This window comes from Gossypium hirsutum, chromosome A02 (genome assembly GCF_007990345.1).
Source record: "Gossypium hirsutum isolate 1008001.06 chromosome A02, Gossypium_hirsutum_v2.1, whole genome shotgun sequence".
NCBI classification, from domain to species: Eukaryota; Viridiplantae; Streptophyta; class Magnoliopsida; order Malvales; family Malvaceae; genus Gossypium; species Gossypium hirsutum.
In genome coordinates, this window is record NC_053425.1 from 107306173 (window position 1) to 107327055 (window position 20883).

The window sequence follows — 20883 nt, forward strand, 5'->3', positions numbered from 1 at the left end:
TAAAGTGAGAATTGAACCATTGATCACTGGTTAAGATAAAAGAGATTTTTACTATCTCATCTAACTCCCGTGGTTAATTTTAATTTTTAATTTAGTATCTAAATCATATATTATATTATCGAATGAATATTTAACATGTGTATTATAGTTGTTTGAATTGTCCTACTTAAATCAAGAATTGGTTCGTTAAAAAAAAATTAGCCTGATTGACTTGAGAATCAGTACAAATCAATTATCTTAGATGACTGAATCATTTTTTTTATTATTATAAATTTTTAATAATTTATTTAATCAAATCGATAGTCTAATTAATTTGACCACCAGTTTAATTCTAAAAATTTTGATAAACACCTTAATAAAACTAATATAAGATATTCACTTAAAAATGTCAATTTCTAGGAGTTCTCCTTATGGAAAGAGTCATGTCTCATCAACAACACATCATCTTTTGTTATTATATATGTTACTATTATTTTCACCCACGTTTCGTTTTAGGTTAATTATTTATTTTTTAAATTATAGAGTAAAAATTTAAATGTTATAATATGTAATATTTAAAATTCAATATCGATACTTTTATTTTCGAGAATTAGTCTCTTTATTTTTTGAATTTAAAATTTAAGTTTATTTGTAAATTCCGTTAAAGTTTTTCTGATAAATTTATTGGGTTGACATTTTAAAATTAAGAAAAGAAATACCCGGTTGATATCTATGTAACAAAATAAATGGCATTGTAATTTACCTAAATTTAAGAGAAAATTTTTAACGGTACTAATAATTTTAAAAATTCACATAAGCATTTTAATCAGAATAAATTATTTAGACTAACTAATAATATTATAAAAATTGAAGTACCAATTTATTTTAAAATTAAAATATAGAAATTAAATCTCAAATTTGAGTTAAATATAAGGGTAGAAACTAAAATTTAACCATAAAATTAGAGGTACTAGAATTGGAAGAGTTTACCTTCTTTCTCGTTTGAAGTGTTCCTCTATTGAATTTTTTTAAAAAGAATATTTAAATCATACAATTATTGTTTTCCTTTAATTTTATTTCAATAAATCGATTTTTAACAGTAATAATAAATGAAAATTTTTACAAAAATGATTAATTTGTTTTTTTGATTTAACATAAAATGATTAATTTATTCAATTCTTGAGTATAAGGGGTAAAATGCAATTTGACTCTTAGTATAAGAGCTTCTATGGTACTTTTACAGTTCCTATCACGTTGGATCAATTATTTTTGGGGCTAAATTATAGAGTAAATATTTGAAGATTAAAATATACTTCCAGTTATTGTACTTATTGTACATTTGAAATTTGGTCTTCATATTTTTATTTTAAAAAATTTAGTCCCTCTATTTTCGAATTTAAAAATTCAAATCCAATTGTTAACACCATAAAATTCTTTTGTTAAATTCACCGGTATAACATTTTGAAATTAAAAAAAAATACGTTAAACGAAATAAAGTATTTGGGCTAATCAAGGATATTGTAAAAGTTTATGTACCGACTTTTGTCAAAAAAGTTAAAGTATAAGGATCAAATCTTAAATTGGAGTATAGGATAGAGACCAAAATTAAAATTTGACCATTGTTGTATAATCTTAAATTTGAATATAATATAGGGATCAAAATTGAAATTTTATCATTTTCATATATAATGCAAGAATGAAAAAGGTAACCCACGTGATTATATATTAGTATAGCCACCAAAACTACAAATTTACCATTTTCCTATATAATGGAAAAATATATATATTGAAAGGTGACTCACGTGTCAACAAAGGATTTATCACGTGTCAACAAAGGATTTATGTTTAGGTATATAGATAAAACAAAGAAAAAAAAAGTAAACTACTAATAAGATTATGTTTTGGTTATTAAATCGTAAAATATTATAAAATAGTCATTAAATTATTTGAAAGTTTTTATTTAAGTTATTGAGTTGTTAATTTTTTTTTTAAAGTTTGCCTAGCAAGTTTCAAGCAACGATTCGATGATCGATTCAGTAGATCAATACTTTTCAACAAGTAGAATAATATACCCAGTATCCAAGTTTATCCAACGGTCAATGTTGGAGATTAGAGAAGAAAGATATTTGGATTTTAGTTTGCAAATTCATGACGTTTGAAGCTATTTCATGAAAAAAAAAGAATTGTAGAAGAAAAGGGGAAGAGCTTTCGATTGAGCAAGCGGTGTGAACAAAGAAGACCATACAGTAGCGATTTTAACATCCAAATGACTTAAATAAAAACTTTCAAATAATTCACTGACCAATTTGTAACTTTTTGAAGTTGTGCAACCAAAACGTAAATTTACTAATAATTTAATTACCTTAAATGTAATTTACCCATAAAAAACAAATTAAACATGAAAATTTAATAGAAAATATGAATTTTTGAACAAGAATCATGAATTTGGATTGGTCTTGTTTCAGCAAAAGATCTTGCCAAAATCAATAGTATTTATATTAAGAGTTGGATTAGATTTTGTTTCTTTTATTCAAAAAATGAATTAGCCCCTATAGTTAGATAAAAAAAAAACAAACAAAACTGGTCACTCGATTAAAAAATTATACATTTCTACTATTAAAAACCAGTCATTGTACATAAGCATGAGGTACACATGGCACATCACGTGTTACTTTCTGATTATCTCATCAGGTACATTAGATTTTAACAGTACAAATGGATGAAATTTTTTAATAAAAATGACCAATTTATTATTTGATTTAACGTACAGAGACTAATTCGCATTTTTTTAGTAGAGAAGACAAAATACAACCTAACTTTTAGTATAAGGCCTCCCATAATATTTTTACCTAATTTAATCATATCTTTAATAATATATATAATTTTATCCATAACACTGAATCTTATAAGTTTGAAATTGAGTCAACACCCCTAAAAACTAAAGCTCTTCTTCCATTATAAGTTTCGAACTCAAATCTTACTTAAAATACATCAAACGACAAGATATTGATATTTTATAATAATATTTCAAATGTATAAGAATATTGTTGCCAGTATAGGAGGATGCTGTTTTGAGCACGTTGAAGCAAGTTTATTTTCCTATTTAAGGGTTGATAAGGAGTTATGAGTAGTTATAAGTATATTATAAAAAACGAGTTTTTTTTTTGCATAATGATAGTTTAGCTTCTAACTTTTATCATTTTTGTCACTTTGATCCTAATTTTTTATCACTTTGGCCCTTAATCTTTAAAATTTTAGTGAATTTGTTTGTTTGTTTTTTTTGAAAAAGTTTACTGAGCTGTTAAAATTTTGGCAACATTAGCATGACAATTCGCGTGGCAATTCACGTGTACTTTATGAAAATTCAAAAAATGCATCAAATTTATTTTAAAATTTGGAAAAAAAAATAACTTCATAAGATTTTTAAAAAAGTATCCATGTTAGCAATGAAATACACGTGAACTACCATACAAGCTATCACATATGTACCGTTAAAATTTTAACAATTTAATCAACTTTTCAGTAAAAAAAAGAAGTAACTTGACTAAAATTTGAAGGTTAAGGGCCAAAATAAATAGAAAATTAGAGTCAAAATGACAAAAAAAAAAGGTAAACATTAGTAGAAGTGTCCGTAGGTTGAGTCAGATTGGACTCAGGCTTAGTTCCAAAATATTTTTCAAGCCCAAATCTATTTTTGAGTCAAGTCAGGTAGCTAAAAAAAACCCATTTTACTATTTAAAAATTTTAAAAAATAGTTATTATTTTATAAGTTTTTTATTTTAAACTTTTTTAGCATTTAAATAAAATTTACGGGAAGTATAAAAATTATTGTCTAAACCCAACCTAAATCGGACCGTACTAGGGGAGCTACTAACCTTCAAACATATCCAAAGTTTAGGGATTAATATTTTCATTATAGCTTTTCTAAAAGAATTCATTAGGAGCCCATATTAGCCTTTCCAACATGCATATATGGGCCTTCAGAAATCCAAACCCAAATTCCGTACGCAATTTTGCCGCGAAAACAGGAAAAATGCCGTTTGGTTTAAAAGAAAATTTCAGTTTTTATTTTTTTCCCTTTCCCAGAAAAGAAAATTTCAGTTAAATCCGGGGGGAAAAAAATCAACGGAAAGGCCTTACCTTTAGCATTCAATTTTCTTTAAAAATGTTTTTTCAAAGCCATAGCTATTGTTGTTTTAAGAATCAAGACTTGGTCAAAAAAGCAAATCTCAAATAATTCGAAGAAAACAACAACAAACCCATTTCCTTTCTTTTTATTACAAGAAAAAATTGTAATAACAAAAGCATTACTATAATTTCTTGTTTGGTTGACTCCCCCACCATTTTCGAAGCACCCTAAAAAAACCCATTGAAGCAAAAGATGAAATTTGGGGTTTCTCTTATATTATTCTCCCTCTCATCCACCTTCCCCTTTCTCCTTTGAAGAGGTACATTGTTTTTCAAATTTTAAAATTATATGTATATATGAATATTTGAATGTTTGATGATATAATACATTGTATATGATATCATTGTGCAGACATTTGAGTCCTGGGGATTGTTATCAAGAAAATTTGCCCAGCCTCAAATCATGTCTGATATTCAAAACCAAGGTCTTTTATTATTATTATTATTATTTCACTAATTACCCTTTTTTTTATCTGTTTTTAGGATCCCATTTGCATGTTTTGATGTTTTTTGGAAGAAATAAGGAAAACCCAATTATCCAAAAGAGGTTTTGTTTTATTTTCTTTCATTTTATTTTATTTATATTATAGTGATTTGCATGAATTTTTTGTGGAATCATGGTGGGGGGTTTAAGTAATGTTTAGGGTTTGATAATGGGTTTTTATTTTATTTTTTTACAGCATTTGATGTTGATGTATCTGAAGAAGAAAAAAAGAATGCAATGGGTTCATTGAAAAAAGCTGCACTTAGTGCTTCAAGTAAGTTTAGGAATTCATTTTCAAAGAAAGGTAGGAGGAGTAGTAAAGTAATGTCTATCGAGATCAAAGACAAGCACAATGCCGATGAGTTGCAGGCCGTCGATGCCTTGCGACAAGCGCTTATATTGGAAGAACTATTGCCTGAAAAACACGACGATTATCACAAGTTGCTAAGGTTGTTTTGTTTTCCATCTTGTTTTGTTCTTTTTAGGACAATGTTGTTGTTGTGTTAAGCTCTAAAATGTGTGTTTATGAAGGTTCTTGAAGGCTAGAAAGTTTGATATTGATAAAACAAAGCAAATGTGGAGTGATATGCTTCAATGGAGGAAGGAATTCGGTACCGACACAATTTTGGAGGTAAAATCTTATCTAGAAAAGGCATAAAACAAAATGAATCTTTGTAACTGAGTTGCATTTTTGTTTTTTTTTTTCGGTTTAAGGATTTTGAGTTCAAGGAGCGTGAGGATGTGTTGAAATATTATCCACAAGGGTACCATGGAGTAGATAAAGATGGACGACCAGTATATATAGAGAGAATAGGCTTAGTAGATGCTAATAAGCTCATGCAAGTTACGACTATGGACCGGTATATCCAATACCATGTACAAGAGTTTGAGAAAACGTTCAATACTAAGTTCCCAGCTTGTTCTATTGCTGCCAAGAAGCACATTGATCAAAGCACCACCATCTTGGATGTACAAGGAGTGGTAAGTGAATGGTAATATATATGTATATATACATATAGATAACGTATGAGAATGCAGCATGGTTTAATTTCGTGTTTTAACATTCAGGGTCTTAAAAGCTTCACCAAAGCTGCAAGGGAACTCATCACTCTTCTTCAAAAGACTGATGGTGACAATTATCCCGAGGTACCTGTTTACGCTCAACTTTTGTCTCAGTTTTGATTTTTTAACTTTGTATGATGTTGGGTCTTTTCTTTTTGCAGACATTGAACCGGATGTTCATTATTAATGCTGGTTCAGGATTTAGAATGTTGTGGAACTCTGTTAAGTCTTTCCTTGATCCTAAGACCACATCCAAGATTAATGTAAGTATATCAGGTTCCTCGTGTTGAGTTTTCTCCTTTTATTGCATAAAAGGTTAATCGATAAATATTTATCGTGTATCAGGTTCTTGGAACCAAATTTCAAAGCAAGTTGCTTGAAATAATTGATGAAAGGTAAGTAGTTTTGACCACATGAGCTTAGTTTGCCTCTTTTGCATTGTGATCGAACATTTTCATTTTGCATGTGGCTTTATATCAGTGAGTTACCGGAGTTTTTGGGAGGTACTTGCACCTGTGCTGATCAAGGAGGCTGCATGGTTTCTGATAAGGGTCCATGGAAGGACCCGGAGATCTTGAAGGTGAACCCGAACTGTCTTTTGGCTTCAATATTCTGTATAGTTGCTCTTCGGTAGCGCTTAACCAATTCTTCCACTTGCAGATGGTTCAAAACGGTGAACATAAATGCACGAAAAAATCTCGGCCTCAAAGTGCTGAAGACAAGACGGTTTACAATGATGAGGCCATGGTCTCAGAGGTTCTTTTTTGCTTAACACATCGGCTTTATTTCCATTTTTTTTCATTGATTGAATTCGTAGTTTGTTTCACAGTCAAACCAAGCTAGCATCTCCGAAGCTGAGGCAGTCCCAGATGCAGGAAACAAACAGAACATTTCCCCAAAACTCTCTCCCGTTTATGAAAATGTAAGTATAGCAGCCTTCCTTTGATCGATGTTGTCAATAATAGCATCTAGTAGTACCAAAAAGTTCGTTTCTTGCGTTAAAAGTTACAATTTTTCCCTTGGTTTTTCTTTGTTCTGATAAATCTCACAGGTCCAAACAAGCCAAAACAAGAAATTTATGCCAATGGCTGATAGAACTGTGAGTTTAGCTCTGAAAACTGGTGTGCACAACGAGAAAGTTCCTGTACGACCGAAAGGTAAATTGAATATTTACTTGCACACACTTTGAATCGTAATAGCTGCTAAGGTTTCCATTGTTGCAAAGGCAGATGTTTATCCTATGCAACACAAGGATCCCGATGGTTTCAGTTCTCCGATATTCACCGGTGTAATGACCTTCGTTATGGGCATTGCTACCATGATGAAAGTGACACGCACCATGTCACAGAAAGTCAGTGATGACTCGAATGCTGTTAATCGTGTTGGAACGGGGGTTAAGAACCAAGAACCTTCAGCTGCTAACTTACCGACACCGGCATCCATCTCACCTGCTGAGATGATGACAGTCATGAAACGTATAGCCGAGTTGGAAGAGAGAATAACCGTTATGAACACACAACCTACAATGATGCCCCCTGAGAAGGAGGAATTGTTGAATTCTGCAGTAAACCGAGCCGATGCCTTGGAGCAAGAGCTTATGGCAACTAAGAAGGTAAACATTGCTGGTTTTGATAAAGCTTTGGTTTTCAATAGTATTCCATATCAAAGTGATCGACATTGTCATTCCCGTGCTTTGTTAGGCTCTCGAAGACGCAGTTGCTCAACAGCAGGAGCTCTTGGCATATATTGAGAAAAAGAAGAAGAGGAAAAGGAGGGTTTTGGTAAGCTATAAAGAGTTCCATAGCTCTTATGAACAATATTATTCACATGAAAGTTATGCATTTGAGTCTGATATTCGATTTTCTCATATTTTCAGTACTTCTGGTGAAGAAACAAAAAAGCCGAACACTAACAGATGCTTGGAAAACTGGTGGTGGAGCAGTTCGGTTTATAAGGCAAACCCACAAAGTGCACTCTAGTCTTAACATTTCCATTCATAGAATGTGCAATGTAAAAAAGTTTTGATTATATATACATGATTTAAATTGATCTGTTATATATCAATGTACATGCATACATTTATATATATACATACTATTATTTGAAGGAAATGAATGCATTCAAATTATCTATAATATCTCTGGAGCTTCATATTTCAATGTTCTATAAAGAGAAGCATAGAAATGTATCTTTTAGCGTACAACTGCATATCTCTAAATGCCATTAAAGCAACGATTAATAAAATATTCTGCGAAAGACTCTGGCACGAGGCATAATCCTCTACTTCTAAGATCAGGCTTCTGCTCTTCTTCTTTCAAGCCCTGCCGGTGAGAAGAAAAAGCTGTAAGTTTCAATTCTCTATAATTGTTTTTGTAGCAACTCTGTTATTTATTTCATACCATTTGCATTGTTCTATAAAGCTTGCTTTGTGATGATTTCATAAATGGTACACTCAGTGTCTGCAATGTAAATTGAAGTGAAAAAACTATACAGGGACCAAAAAGCAAATTATAAAGTGATCCAAAGAGGTAAAAAAGAAGTACCTCAACTTGATCATGTAAGAATTGTATGTATCCAATGGCTTCTGTTAACACAGAGGCTGTATCTGTCTGGTAGTCATTCACATACATGAAACTTATATATATAAGTATGGTTCAATGAATATTTTTTGTTTTTTGTATATATTTTATAGTCATAGTGGGGAAGGTGATGTACCTTGCCAAATGGTGCCACTAACTTTTGAAGTGCTGCAACCCTGTCTCCTAGTTTCTCTTTTCTAACCTTTAATGTCGGACATGGGGATCGTGCTGTCGAGGACCGGTGCTTCTTAGCATCTATATGGGGTCCCTTTGTATCAGAAAAGCTAACGGGTCTCTTTGTGCTTGTGATTGATACCTTTTATGGTGATTAAACAGATAAGAATCTTGAAAGTGATCAATGGAAATTTGAATAAGATATATATATGTACATATATAGGCACATACTTTTGAGCTTGTGGATAGACTGTTATTGCTTTCTGTTCTGTGATTATGGCCTATAAGTGCATTTTTGGTTTGATTGCAGCAACTCCCACCACCATATGTTGAGGCCAAAAGATCGAATGATTTCAAGTTCAAGTCCAACGAGCTCGAAAACAATGTCGAACACATACCCGAGTTAGAAATATTTGTACTTGGAAAGATATGATTGAAATCATATATGTAGTGATCATTAGCATTAGTGTACAAGTCTCTGGTTGAGAGCTGCCGCTCAGTCATGTTGCTGTACCATAGGTTTCCTCCTAGATCTTGACCACCTGATTCCGGTTTTTTAGATAGTAAATATGAGTCCTCTGTGCTAGTGTTGCAGTACATCATCTCACTCAGTTTGGGGAACGAATCCGACATCTCATCTTTGATATTCGCCAGTAGGAACTCATTGGCAGCAGATTGTTGGTTGAAGGAACTATCCTCATTCATCGAGGGCCATAGATCCTTCGATTTCAGGAAGGTTTGAACCGGATTCCTATGGTATCTGCTACCAATATTCCTGCATGAAAAAAAGTAACGAGTTTGTACAACTAAACATGATACTAACCATATGAACATATTACATATAATTTTTCGAGGTAGTTTAGTACTTACGGTAACAGGTCGGGCTTCCATTCATCCACGGTGGATACTCGATGGCCAGTTTGAGTTAATAGAGAAGTATACTTAACATACTGTTCTTCAACCTTAGATTGAGAATGGAGATTTGTATACTCCATAGTGGCTTCAAAAACTTGTCACTGGAAAGTAAGTTTCGGTAAATCGGTTTAGCCTTTCAGCTGCTTTGCTTGCTCCCTCGATTTTCCCTTCCCTGCAACTGCAAAAACTCTCATTCACTTGAGGTTGCACAAGGAACTTTAAGCAGCTTTAGCTTGCTGGTGAAGTACCCTATAGCTGTTATATATATATATGTAGTGTATGTAATATTGGATTTTAAGCTTCTATTTTTGTCTTCACCATCACATGGATGAGATTGCAGTGAGATACTCAAAGGAAGGGACTAAACTCTGAAAGAGGAAAATTCTATTTGAAAGAGCTCTTTTAAGACCTTATATTATACAATATATATATAGGCATATTGTAGGGTTATCATTCTAAAGTTAAAAATCATTAGCCACCATTTCACCAGTGCAGGCCAAGTATATAATAAAGTTCTACTTTTTACTATATATATTTTTTCTTTTTGAACGATACATATATATATGTATGTATGAATATGCTTTAGTAGTTTATAGCTACAATCTTTGTACTTGATTGCACATCCATTACAAATGGTACTTTTATTTTACTTTGTATATGCATGAATGTATGTGACCAGACTCCGGTACGGTTGTAAGTACACGCTGCAACCACGATGTTACTCTCGTCGTTTTGTCGTTTTCGGGTTTATTTATAGCCAATATTCATCGTAATTGACTGTAATAACATCGAGACTTTGGTTATAAGCAGGCTGTATTTATGGTTAATATTAAAAACTACTAGCTGGTATTGAACAAAACTTATGCTTTTTCACCAGAAAGAAACCTATACATGCATATATATATATATAATAATATATAATAAAACCCAAAATGTTAGCACAGAGAGAAAAAAAGATAGATATGGGCAAGATTGCAAATTTGTTGTTTGCTTTCTCTTCTACTTTCCTTTCCAGGCTGAAGTTCTCCATCATCCACAACATCAAATCAATGTTCATGCATGGTTTCACTATATGTATATTCATATTCATATGCATGTGTATGTGTATATGTATATGTGGTAAAAATATCATTGAGGTTTTTGTACAAAAAGTTAGATTGTATTTTTCTCTTTGAAGTAAAAAAATGAACAAACTAGTCCTTGTACATGATATCAAAAAGCAAATTTGTCTTTTCTATTAAAAATTTCACCCATTTGTAATATTAAAAACTAGTGTACCTTATGTTAACTTATAAATATTAGTTTTTAACAGTAGAAATCGGTTTGCTTTTTAATCTAACGTATAAGTATTAATTTATTCATTTTTTAAGTATGATGATAAAATAAGATTTAACTTTTAATATAAAGACCACCATAATACTTTTATGATGTGTATATATATATATATATATATGTAAGTGAGGGCTAAAAAACTGTATAATATTGGATGAAATTGGGATACCAAGATGGCAAAATTTGTTAAATGTTAATATTAAATTCAAAGTGAGAAAAAGGGGTCCTAGAGACTGTCTAATCCACTTGCAATACATAGGCCTGCAATTGGAATCCACGTTGGGATCCATTATATGCTAAAAAAATAATGTTTTAAGAGCATAAGATACAATAATCTTTCTGCTACTATATATATATACACACACATATAGAGGATATATATGTATTATATCATTATACTTTTACAGTCATTGTATGTAGTCTAATACATGCTTAAAGAATTCATTTAATTCCCACTTCTCTGCAGATCATAATATACACCAGAATACTGTGGGATTTCAATGAAAATTTTGTAATATTTTAGGGTTTTACTTTATACCCTTTTTTTGTCTTTCTGTACTGAGTTGAATAATGTAGGTTAAATTTTATCATTAGTCCATATATTTTGCTAAAATTGTGAATTTTGTCTTTATATTTTTTGAATTGGTCAACTTTAGTTCTTGTACCTTTTCGAATTTTGAAATTTTTGTACTGATCAAAACAATATCAGTTAATTGCATTTGATTAAGTATAATTATTAATCCCGTAATATGCATATATGTATAGATTTAGCTCATATTCTTCAATTGAATTTAAATTCTGAAATTTATATCTTGATGCATATGATAATAAGCTGACATAACATCACACATATGATAATATGTTTGCCGCATCATATTTTGAAAAAAACATAATTTAATGAATTTAACACGAGGGCTGAAATTTTAAGATTTGAAAAGTACTAGGACTTAAAATGACCAAATTAAAGTATAAGAACAATGTCTAAATCTATAATTTTTGTAAAGTATAAGGACTAATATCAAAATTTATGAATGAAAGAAAAAAGCACCATGATGAAGGTGAAACTGGAAAGTGGCAAAGATCCTTAAAAAGAGGGGGGTAAACTGTAAAGTTGGGAGAACTAAAAGATGTTTAAAGAAAAGACAAGGATGTTTATAAATCCTAGAAGAATATATGTTGGCTTTTGTTTAGCAGGAACAGAAAATTCCTGGTATTAGGGACCATGCTTTCATTTTTACCCCATTCAAGACAATTGAAATTATACATCTTAATTATGACCCAAACCCCAAAAATGGGGTGGAAATTAAATTATAAAGTTTTGAAAAATCAAAATATAATTTTATTAACTTATGATTTTTTTTATCGATTGAATTTTAGTTTAGTTAACAATATTATTATTACAGCAAAAAGAAAGGTGTGGGTCGTAACGCGTTTAATCATGTATTATCCTTCAAGATTTTGGGAGTTTTGGATAGTAGTATTAGTAGGCAGGCCCGGCCTTGGGGGTCATCTAGAGGTGCGGTCACCAACTTATAAATGTAAAAAAAATAGTTACCAACTTTTAAAGGGCCCCAAAAAAAATTTCAGCTTTTAAAGGTTCAAAATTTTTTTTATCAAAAAATTCTCAAACTTTTAAGGAACCTAAAACCTCATTTTATTGTTTTGCTTAGGGCCTCAAAAATGTCAAGAATAGACTGTTAGTAGGAATTGTATTTAGAAAAAGTTGGCCAAAGTGTAAATTTATGATATATTAGATTTTAATTTCTTCATTTTCAAAGGGACTAAATAAAAAATTTTCCATTGGGGGACAAGATCCTTCTTTACTCTCTATCCACCTTTGTAATTAATCCGAATTTAAATCTAATTCAACTTGATTTTATCTTAAAAAAGTTAACCACTCTAACTCATTTAGATCAAACTTGAATTGATACCCACCCAAAACACTCGAGCTTCAAACTCAAATACTTCGATGGTTAAATTTCAATTTTAGTCTCTTTATTATATTTAAATTTAAAATTTAAAATTTAATTCTTATACTTTAATTTCTAATACAATTTGTTCTCTATGTTTTTTATAATATTATTAACTATTCCAAATAGTTAATATCATTAACTTTTCAATTAAATTATTATTTGATTATATATAATTTAAAAACGTATTTTAAAATTCAAAAAATAAAAAACTAAATTCTTGAAAATAAAAATAGATAAACTACATTTTAAATATACAAAACGTATAGAGAGTTAGTGTGAGCTAGTGTACATTGACAAGTGTCCCACTATCCCATCATTTTTCTTTTGCATAATAAATAAAATGGTTAAATTTTATTTTTGATCCCTCTATTATATCTAAATTTAAGATTTAATCATTATACTTTAATCTTTTAACATATATATATATCTGTGTATATGCCCTTCCAACATCGACTAGTGTCCCACCACCCCACCATTTTTCTTCCTTTGTTTTTTATTTTTTTATTTACATGATAGATTAAAAATGGTTAAATTTCAATTTTAGTGTTTCTATTATACCTAATTCAAAATTACTATTAAAGCATTACTCTCAAAGACTGTAAAACGAACTGGCTGTAGTTTAGTGGTAAGAATTCCACGTTGTGGCCGTGGAGACCTGGGCTCGAATCCCAGCAGCCACATCAGAATGTGTTGTTTTTGCATTTTTTTTGTCAGCTAAGCTTCCAATATATATTTATTTTTTTATTCTATTTTTCATGTCCGTTTTACCATCTATATTCAAAGGTTGTAATTATCTCTTCTAACAATATCGGTTTGAACTTGTATTCTTTCATTGAAAATGTAATGTGCGTTTTCATTACACCCAACACTTATTAACATTGGCAATATTTATGTATTAAGTATATGTTTACATACATGTACACGTATATGCATATGTATATGTATTTGTACATAGGGCGGATCTTGGCAACAGCCCTGGTTCCTTAAAATGATTTTTTTTTTCATTTAAGTTCTTTATAATTTATAAAAATTTAAATTAATAATGGTAAAATTACACTTTGACATCCAAAAATGATAAAAATTGATTTAATTGTCTAAAAACTATAAAGATATAAGATACTAAAATGATGAAATTACACTTTTACTATCAAAAAAATATATAATTTAATTCTGCTCAAAATTTTTTTGACTTCACTCCTTCCCTTTACTCGTATTTCTGAATCCGCCACCGCTTATACATGTGTATGTATACATGTATGTAAAGTATATTGCAATTTTGAGGTATTGCAGTTGCTGTCATGGCCGAAGCTTCCCACAAAGCTTCTTGATTCTTGTCAGCTTCTATGGTTTAAATTTAAGAATTAAAATGCCAATTTTCTTGGAAAACCTTGCTGAAATATAAATATATGAAAATTACACCCTAAGTCCTCCACATTTTATATGAGCCATGCATCTATTTTTAAATAATAGAAAGGCATATGCTCCACACCTACATATTATATGCTTCTTGTATTTTTTAAATTATTATTAATAATAATTAGATATGAAAAAATAATTATTCACAATCGGTGAGTCTTCTCGACACCAACACACAAAATTTTCACAAAAATACAATTAATAACGAAAATGACTCATGAGTAAAATTTTGTACGAAAATGTCTTTTTTTTCTAGCATCTGTTGGTGTTGTTATACTGACTGGCGACACCCCCTCATCATTAATCGATAATTGGTGTTTTTTTTAATAATCATTTTTTTTATGCTACCATTATATCTGACGAAACTAACAGATATTGTAAGAAATGGGTTATTCTCGTATAAGATTTTGCTCCTACGTTATTTTCGTAATTAATTATTTTTTATCAGTTTTGAAGAAAAGCCCAAATTTTGTACAATATTTTCTTTTTGAGTAATTTTTTTTAAAAATTTAAGTTTAGAATATCCGGCAAATGAAAGCAAGACAGCTGCCGGCCTAATACGGTGAGTACACGCGGCAGCGCCGTGTTTGCTTGGGAATTGAAGTTATTGATGAATGAAAAATTGGATTTTTAAATTATATATTTTAAAATTAAAATAATTAATTATTTTTTAGCTTCTTTTTCTTAATTTTCAAAACATTGTGACTGGTGAGAATTAAGTGGTCAAAAATGACAGCTATTCCTTCGTTGAATCAATTTGTAATTTTTATTATTTGTTATTATCTATTTTTAATAATTTTTGGATATTTAATAATTATATTAATATTAAATTCTTATATTTTTTTAAAATTACAACACGTAATTCTATTTTAATATGTCGATCGAGTTTTACTTTGATTAATATAAATATTATTGTTAATATAGGAAAATATAAATTCGAGTGCACAAAAGTGCATTATCTTTTTATTTATGGGTTGAGGAGGGAGAGTAGATATGATTAGAAGTCAAAAAAAAATTAGTGGAGATCAAAATTAAATTGTATATTTTTACGATAGTAAAAATATAATTTCATTATTTTAATATCTATATTTTTTTAAAGGATTAAGTCACAATTTTATCATTTTTAGGAGGCCAAAGTACAATTTTATCTTTACTTATTTAATTTTTTATAAATTTTAAAAAGATCTAAATAAAATTTTTCCATTTTAAAAGGTCGGTGCCCTACCAGCCCCTCTAGCTACACCCTTAGATATGATCAAAACTTGTAATGAGATTTTTAATGATATATTTTTTTAAAATGAAGGTGGATATAATTTTAGGATTAATATATTATTTGGTATCAGAGTTTAATTTTAATATTTAATATGTTACTTAAAAATTATTTTCTTTCAATTTAGTACTTGAATTTGGTTTTAATGTTCACTTTGGTACCTAAATTTTTTGTTCAAATTAAGTAACTATGTTTATTTTATTAGAGCACATTTCTCAATCATTTATTGAGTTTCGATTTTAGTACCAAAAGTACAAAAAAAACTAAATTTAAATACTAAATTAAATATTGGAATCAAAGGTAACTGTCAAAGAATTTTATGCAATTCTTTAGCATTGAACTCCTTTTCACCATTAGACTCAATTACCAAATTTCATTACTAAAATTCTAAGCTTCCAAAAGAATAATCCCAATATAGTTCCTTCCATTGTCATTTTCATTGTAGTATTTGTAAACAAGAAGTAAAGCCTTCTACTTTTCCCCGCTTAATTGCAGAAAGTGTAAATAACATAAAGATAGAAGCTTCAACTTTCAAGTTAGTGCGTGGCAAAGCAACCCAACCTGCAAATTTTCCTTCTTTTTCAAAGATTAGTTGTCCATGAAGATATAATATTATATATATACATATCTCTCTTAAGACCCCAAAGACCAAAACAGTACGTAGTTGTCGTTTACACCTTAAGGGAAATCGCCCCTTCACTTTCCCTTTACATCACCTCTATCTATATATATCTTTTTCTTTTCTCTTTGGTCTGACCGTAAACTTTGAATCAGATCAAAATCAAATCTTTTGTTTTAGATAAGAACTTTGCTTAAAGACCAAATTTTTATTTTTGGAACACAAATAAAGGGTCTTTCTTTTTTCTCTTTTTACAGTGGGGTTTTGTTTGTGTTTGTGAATTTGGAGTTGGTTTAGAGGTTGAAGAAAAGGGTACTAAAGAAAATTGGGTGTTTTTGGGGAGAGAAATGGAGGTGAAAGTTTGTGATTTTACAGTGTTCTGATAGATTGAAGAAAAGGATATCCAAAAAGTTCGATTTTTTAATGAAAGATCAAAGGTGCAAGTAAGAATTGATTCCAAACCCCTTTCTATATCTTTTTCTTTTCATTTTCCTAGAAAATTTTCAGAGAGAAAATATGGCAACGCTTGTGGAGCCACCAAATGGGGTGAAACCAAGAGGTAAACATTACTATTCAATGTGGCAAACCCTTTTTGAGATTGATACAAAGTATGTACCAATCAAACCAATAGGGAGAGGTGCATATGGCATAGTTTGTTCATCCATCAATAGAGAAACCAATGAGAAAGTAGCCATAAAAAGATACATAATGTGTTTGAGAATCGTGTTGATGCATTGAGAACATTGAGGGAATTGAAGCTTTTAAGACATATCCACCATGAGAATGTTATTGCTTTGAAAGATGTGATGATGCCTATTCATAGAGCTAGTTTTAATGATGTTTATTTGGTGTATGAGTTGATGGATACTGATTTGCATCAGATTATTAAGTCTCCTCAACCTCTTTCTAATGATCATTGCAAGTACTTCATTTTCCAGGTAACAAATTAACCCCTCTTTTTTGTGTTTTTTTAAGTAAAATTGGTGTCATCTATGTTAGCAAAGCACTTGAATTTTTTTAAGAGGCCTTAGCTCAATGGTGAGGTTGAGGACTTTGGAACTTTGGCCTTAGCTCAATGTGTGGTTCAATGAAATTTTATGATTGTCCTTGTTTAAAATCTTATGGTTTCTAAAGGGACTCTTAAGGAAATTTCCATTTTTGGGGCCAGTTTAGGGTGTAGGCATTAGGGTCTAAGTTCTAAGTCTTACTATGTGTAAATGTGTGTTCAGTGTAATTTTACTATTGTCCTTGTTTAGAATCGTACAATTTTTAAAGGGACTAATAAGGAAATTTTCCATTTTGAGGGGCTGGTTTAGGGTCTAAGTTATAAGTCTTACAATGCGTAAATATGGCTTGGTGTAATTTTACTATTGTCCTTGTTTAAAGTATTACCATTATAAGGGACTACAAGGAAATTTTCCATTTTGAGGGATCGGTTTAAAGTTTAAGGTTTAGGGTCTAAATTCTAGGTCTTACTACGTGTAAATGTGGGGTTCATTGTAATTTTACTGTTGCTCTTGTTTAAAATCTTATAATTTCAAGAGGGACTGTAAGGAAAGTTTCCATTTGTTTCGGGTCTAAGTCTTACTATTTGTAAATGTGTGGTTCAATGAAATTTACTACCGTCCTTGTTTAAAATTTTACAATTTTTAAAGGGACTTGGGAAAATTTTCCATTTTGTGGGGCCGATTTAGAGTCTAAAGTCTTACTATGCGTAAATGTGTGGTTCAATGTAATTTTACTATTGTCCTTGTTTAGAATCTTACAAAATTTTAAAGGGACTACAAGGAAATTTTCCATTTTGGGGTGCCTAGGTCCCTACCTGCTCCCTAGTGCCACCCTCCCTTACTGATTGAAACGATTGATATAATTCCCCTTTTTGTAAGGCTTTTATACCGTTAAAGTTTCTAATTAGTGTTAAATAGCTCTCTTTTTTATGTTCATTGGCGCAGCTAGAAAATTGATTTAGGGGACCAAAGAGTAATTTTACCTTTAAATTTACTTGTAATTTCACAAAACTTGAAGGGTCTAAATGGCAATTTTTTTTGGGGGGGGGGTTTGATGACATTTCATGCTCATATGGTCCCATTTTGCATTTACGTTCAAAGGGCTAAATGAGTTGTTAGGCTCATTATAAACAACTTGTACTAGTGGGAAACTTGTTAAATGGATTCATTAAAGTACAAGATGACAACAATGGAGCAACCTGGCTCAATGAATATACATTGACATATTCATTAAAGACGGGTTATGTTGTACGGACTCTTCATTTTCATTGAAGTAATATCCATATCCGGATTAGGGTATGAAAGTATGACCTTCTAAATATACGGAAAAGCTTTAAAATGAAATTTGAGCTTATACCCGTGTTACAGCTTTGGGTTTTTATTTCTTTTTCGGGTTGTCGACATAATTCCTTCGTTAAACACGGCCACCGTCTTGATTTTCTCGTTTTGGTTGTTAATATATTGTGTTTCAGCACTTATATCTGTGTCTAACCTTCGGTGCGTGTTTTAGTTACTACGAGGGCTGAAGTACCTGCACTCCGCGAACATCCTTCATCGAGACTTGAAACCCGGGAACCTCCTTGTTAATGCTAATTGTGACTTGAAGATATGCGATTTCGGGCTGGCACGACCAGTAGAGGCAACGAACAATTCATGACCGAGTATGTTGTCACTCGTTGTACCGTGCACGGAGCTCTACTCTGTTTGTAATTACGGTACTTCCATTGATGTTTGGTCGGTCGATGCATTTTCGCTGAGATTCTTGGTCGAAAACCTATCTTCCCGGACTGATGTCTCAACAGCTTAAGCTAATCATTAATGTCTTGGAAGCAACAAGAGGCTGATCTTGCATTTATTGATAACCGAAAGCCAGAAGGTATATCAAGTCACTTCCGTATTCGAGGGCATCCATTTTTCTCACTTATACCCTCATGCGGATCCATTAGCCATAGATTTGTTACAAGGATGCTCGTTTTCGATCCGTCTAAGAGGATACTGTCATGGAAGCACTGCTACATCCTTATATGTCAGGATTATATGATCCAAGACGCAATCCACCTGCACAAGTACCGATCAATCTTGACATAGATGAGAACATGGAGAACACATGATTCGAGAGATGGTGTGGATCGAGATGCTTCACTACCATCCTGAGGTTCTTTCTGCAAATGCTTAGATGATATTGTTTTATTGATGCTCGGTTCTACGGCTGTGTTAAAGTATGCTTTTGGAACCGGTATTATTGTATGACCTAGAAGAACACTATTGAGAGTTATATGCCTTGGAACTTGGCAATTTACCAAGATTTTGTTTACCTTTATTAGCTTGGTTTATTTATGGCAGAATTTGGCAGTGTAACTTGTAATATATGCATATATTTAGTTACATTTACTTCAAATACATCAATTACAATGCTGCTATGTTTTCACTAAGCTGAAACGTTTCCTCTCTAAGATGGAAATCCCCATGGATAGTTATGCTAAGTTTGTTTTTAATCAGGTTAAGAACCTAAACCCATTTCTTTGTACTGTTCTTATTCGTGGATATTATTACAGGGCCTTGTTAAGGCATCGTGTATAGTGAAATGAGAAGAAAAAACAAAGGTGTTTTGCCTGTTTTTAAAGCTTGTGGTGCGGTTAATGATGTGGGTCATGGATAGACTATTTGATTGGTGGGTTTGGGTTTGATTGGTTTGTTAAGAATGGTTTGATTGAAACGTCTGTTAACTTAGGGTTTTGGGATGTAGTAGGAAGGTGTTTGATGAATTGTTGATAGGGATTTGATTTCTTGGACGGAGTTGATTGTTGGTTACGCGAAAGTTGGGGAATCTGCAGGGGAATCGCCTGTGAAGGATATGATGGTGTGGACCGTGATAGTTACGGGGTATGCTTAGAATGCTAGCCTAGAGAGGCATTAGAGTTTTTCGGGAGGATGCTAAATGACGGGTTGAAACGATTTGCTTGTGCACACTAGGTGCTGCAAGTATGCTAACTGGATTCGGGATATTGTTGAGATTTTAGGGTTTAATCCTACTCGTTGTGTTGTAGTGGGATCAGCAAAGTGTGGGAGCATTGAGGATGCATGTAAGGTCTTTAAGACAATGGAAGAAAAGAATGTGCTTTCATACAGTTCGATGATTGCAGGGTTTGCTATGCACGGTTTGCTTATGTGGCATTGGAGTTGTTCCATGCGATGGCGAAAATAGGGATCAAAACAAATAGAGTTACGTTTACTGGAGGGCTTACAGCTTGTAGCCATTCAAAATGGTAGAACAGGTCATCAATATTTGCATCCATTGAGGATAAATTCGAGATTTCTCCAGGCGTTGATTATTATTCTTGCATGGTTGATCTTCTGGTCGAGCTGGATGTCTAGAAGAAGCACTTAATCTTGCAAAAACAATGCCAACAAAGGCTAATGGAGGTGTTTGGGGAGCATTGCTTGGAGCATTTAAGACCTACTTAAAAACTACGAGCTATGAAAACAGTAAAAGCACTTCTCCAATCCCTCTTGATTCATTATTGAGAAATTGATTCCTCTAAAAGAATTAGGCAATTTAATTCTTATCATTTCAAAAGTAAACAGCTAAGGACTTTACATAATTTTGATTGGAGTAATAAACAAATTTAACCTGCAATATTTTTGTAAATGTGTAACTGTTGAGGCTAAATTTGTTATTATACCAATTTCAATTGTGCACAAGTGACAAATACAATTATTGCCGTAAGTAATTGTCCTTAATTGCTCACTTTCAATATTGATAAAGATTAAATTGCTCTAATTTTTTTGAGGATTAACTTGCTCAATTTCAAATTGAACGGACTGAAGAGGTCTTTTACCAACAGCTTTTGGTTAGAAAAATGCAACACATTGTTATGATGCAAG

At 31.5% G+C, this 20883-nt stretch overlaps 2 protein-coding genes and 1 pseudogene across 4 annotated transcripts; 2 read left to right on the forward strand and 1 right to left on the reverse strand.

Moving 5' to 3' along the window:
* The first annotated feature begins 4075 nt into the window (after positions 1-4075).
* LOC107936549 (phosphatidylinositol/phosphatidylcholine transfer protein SFH12) lies at positions 4076-7769 on the forward strand. Of its 3 annotated transcripts, XM_041081001.1 has the most exons (16): positions 4076-4427; positions 4520-4572; positions 4651-4714; positions 4848-5100; positions 5183-5282; positions 5366-5632; positions 5720-5797; positions 5875-5976; positions 6059-6108; positions 6194-6293; positions 6374-6469; positions 6543-6635; positions 6765-6870; positions 6943-7325; positions 7414-7494; positions 7590-7769. In XM_041081001.1, exons 4-16 carry the CDS (start codon positions 4889-4891, stop codon positions 7599-7601), a joined length of 1680 nt encoding a protein of 559 aa, XP_040936935.1. In that variant the 5' UTR covers positions 4076-4427; positions 4520-4572; positions 4651-4714; positions 4848-4888; the 3' UTR covers positions 7602-7769. The 3 variants fall into 3 exon arrangements, with proteins under 3 accessions (XP_040936935.1, XP_040936930.1, XP_016724788.2); XM_041080996.1 differs by lacking the exon at positions 4651-4714 and having other exon boundaries at positions 4520-4592; XM_016869299.2 differs by lacking the exon at positions 4520-4572.
* A 124-nt stretch (positions 7770-7893) lies between these two features.
* On the reverse strand, positions 7894-9783 carry LOC107936552 (transcription factor bHLH110). Its single transcript, XM_016869303.2, has 6 exons — positions 9337-9783; positions 8698-9241; positions 8429-8608; positions 8257-8322; positions 8113-8172; positions 7894-8034 (listed from the first exon to the last, which is right to left on the reverse strand). Exons 1-6 carry the CDS (start codon positions 9459-9461, stop codon positions 7927-7929), a joined length of 1083 nt encoding a protein of 360 aa, XP_016724792.1. The 5' UTR covers positions 9462-9783; the 3' UTR covers positions 7894-7926.
* Positions 9784-15767: 5984 nt separating this feature from the next.
* On the forward strand, positions 15768-19289 carry LOC121209741 (mitogen-activated protein kinase 7-like; annotated as a pseudogene).
* Positions 19290-20883: the final 1594 nt, after the last annotated feature.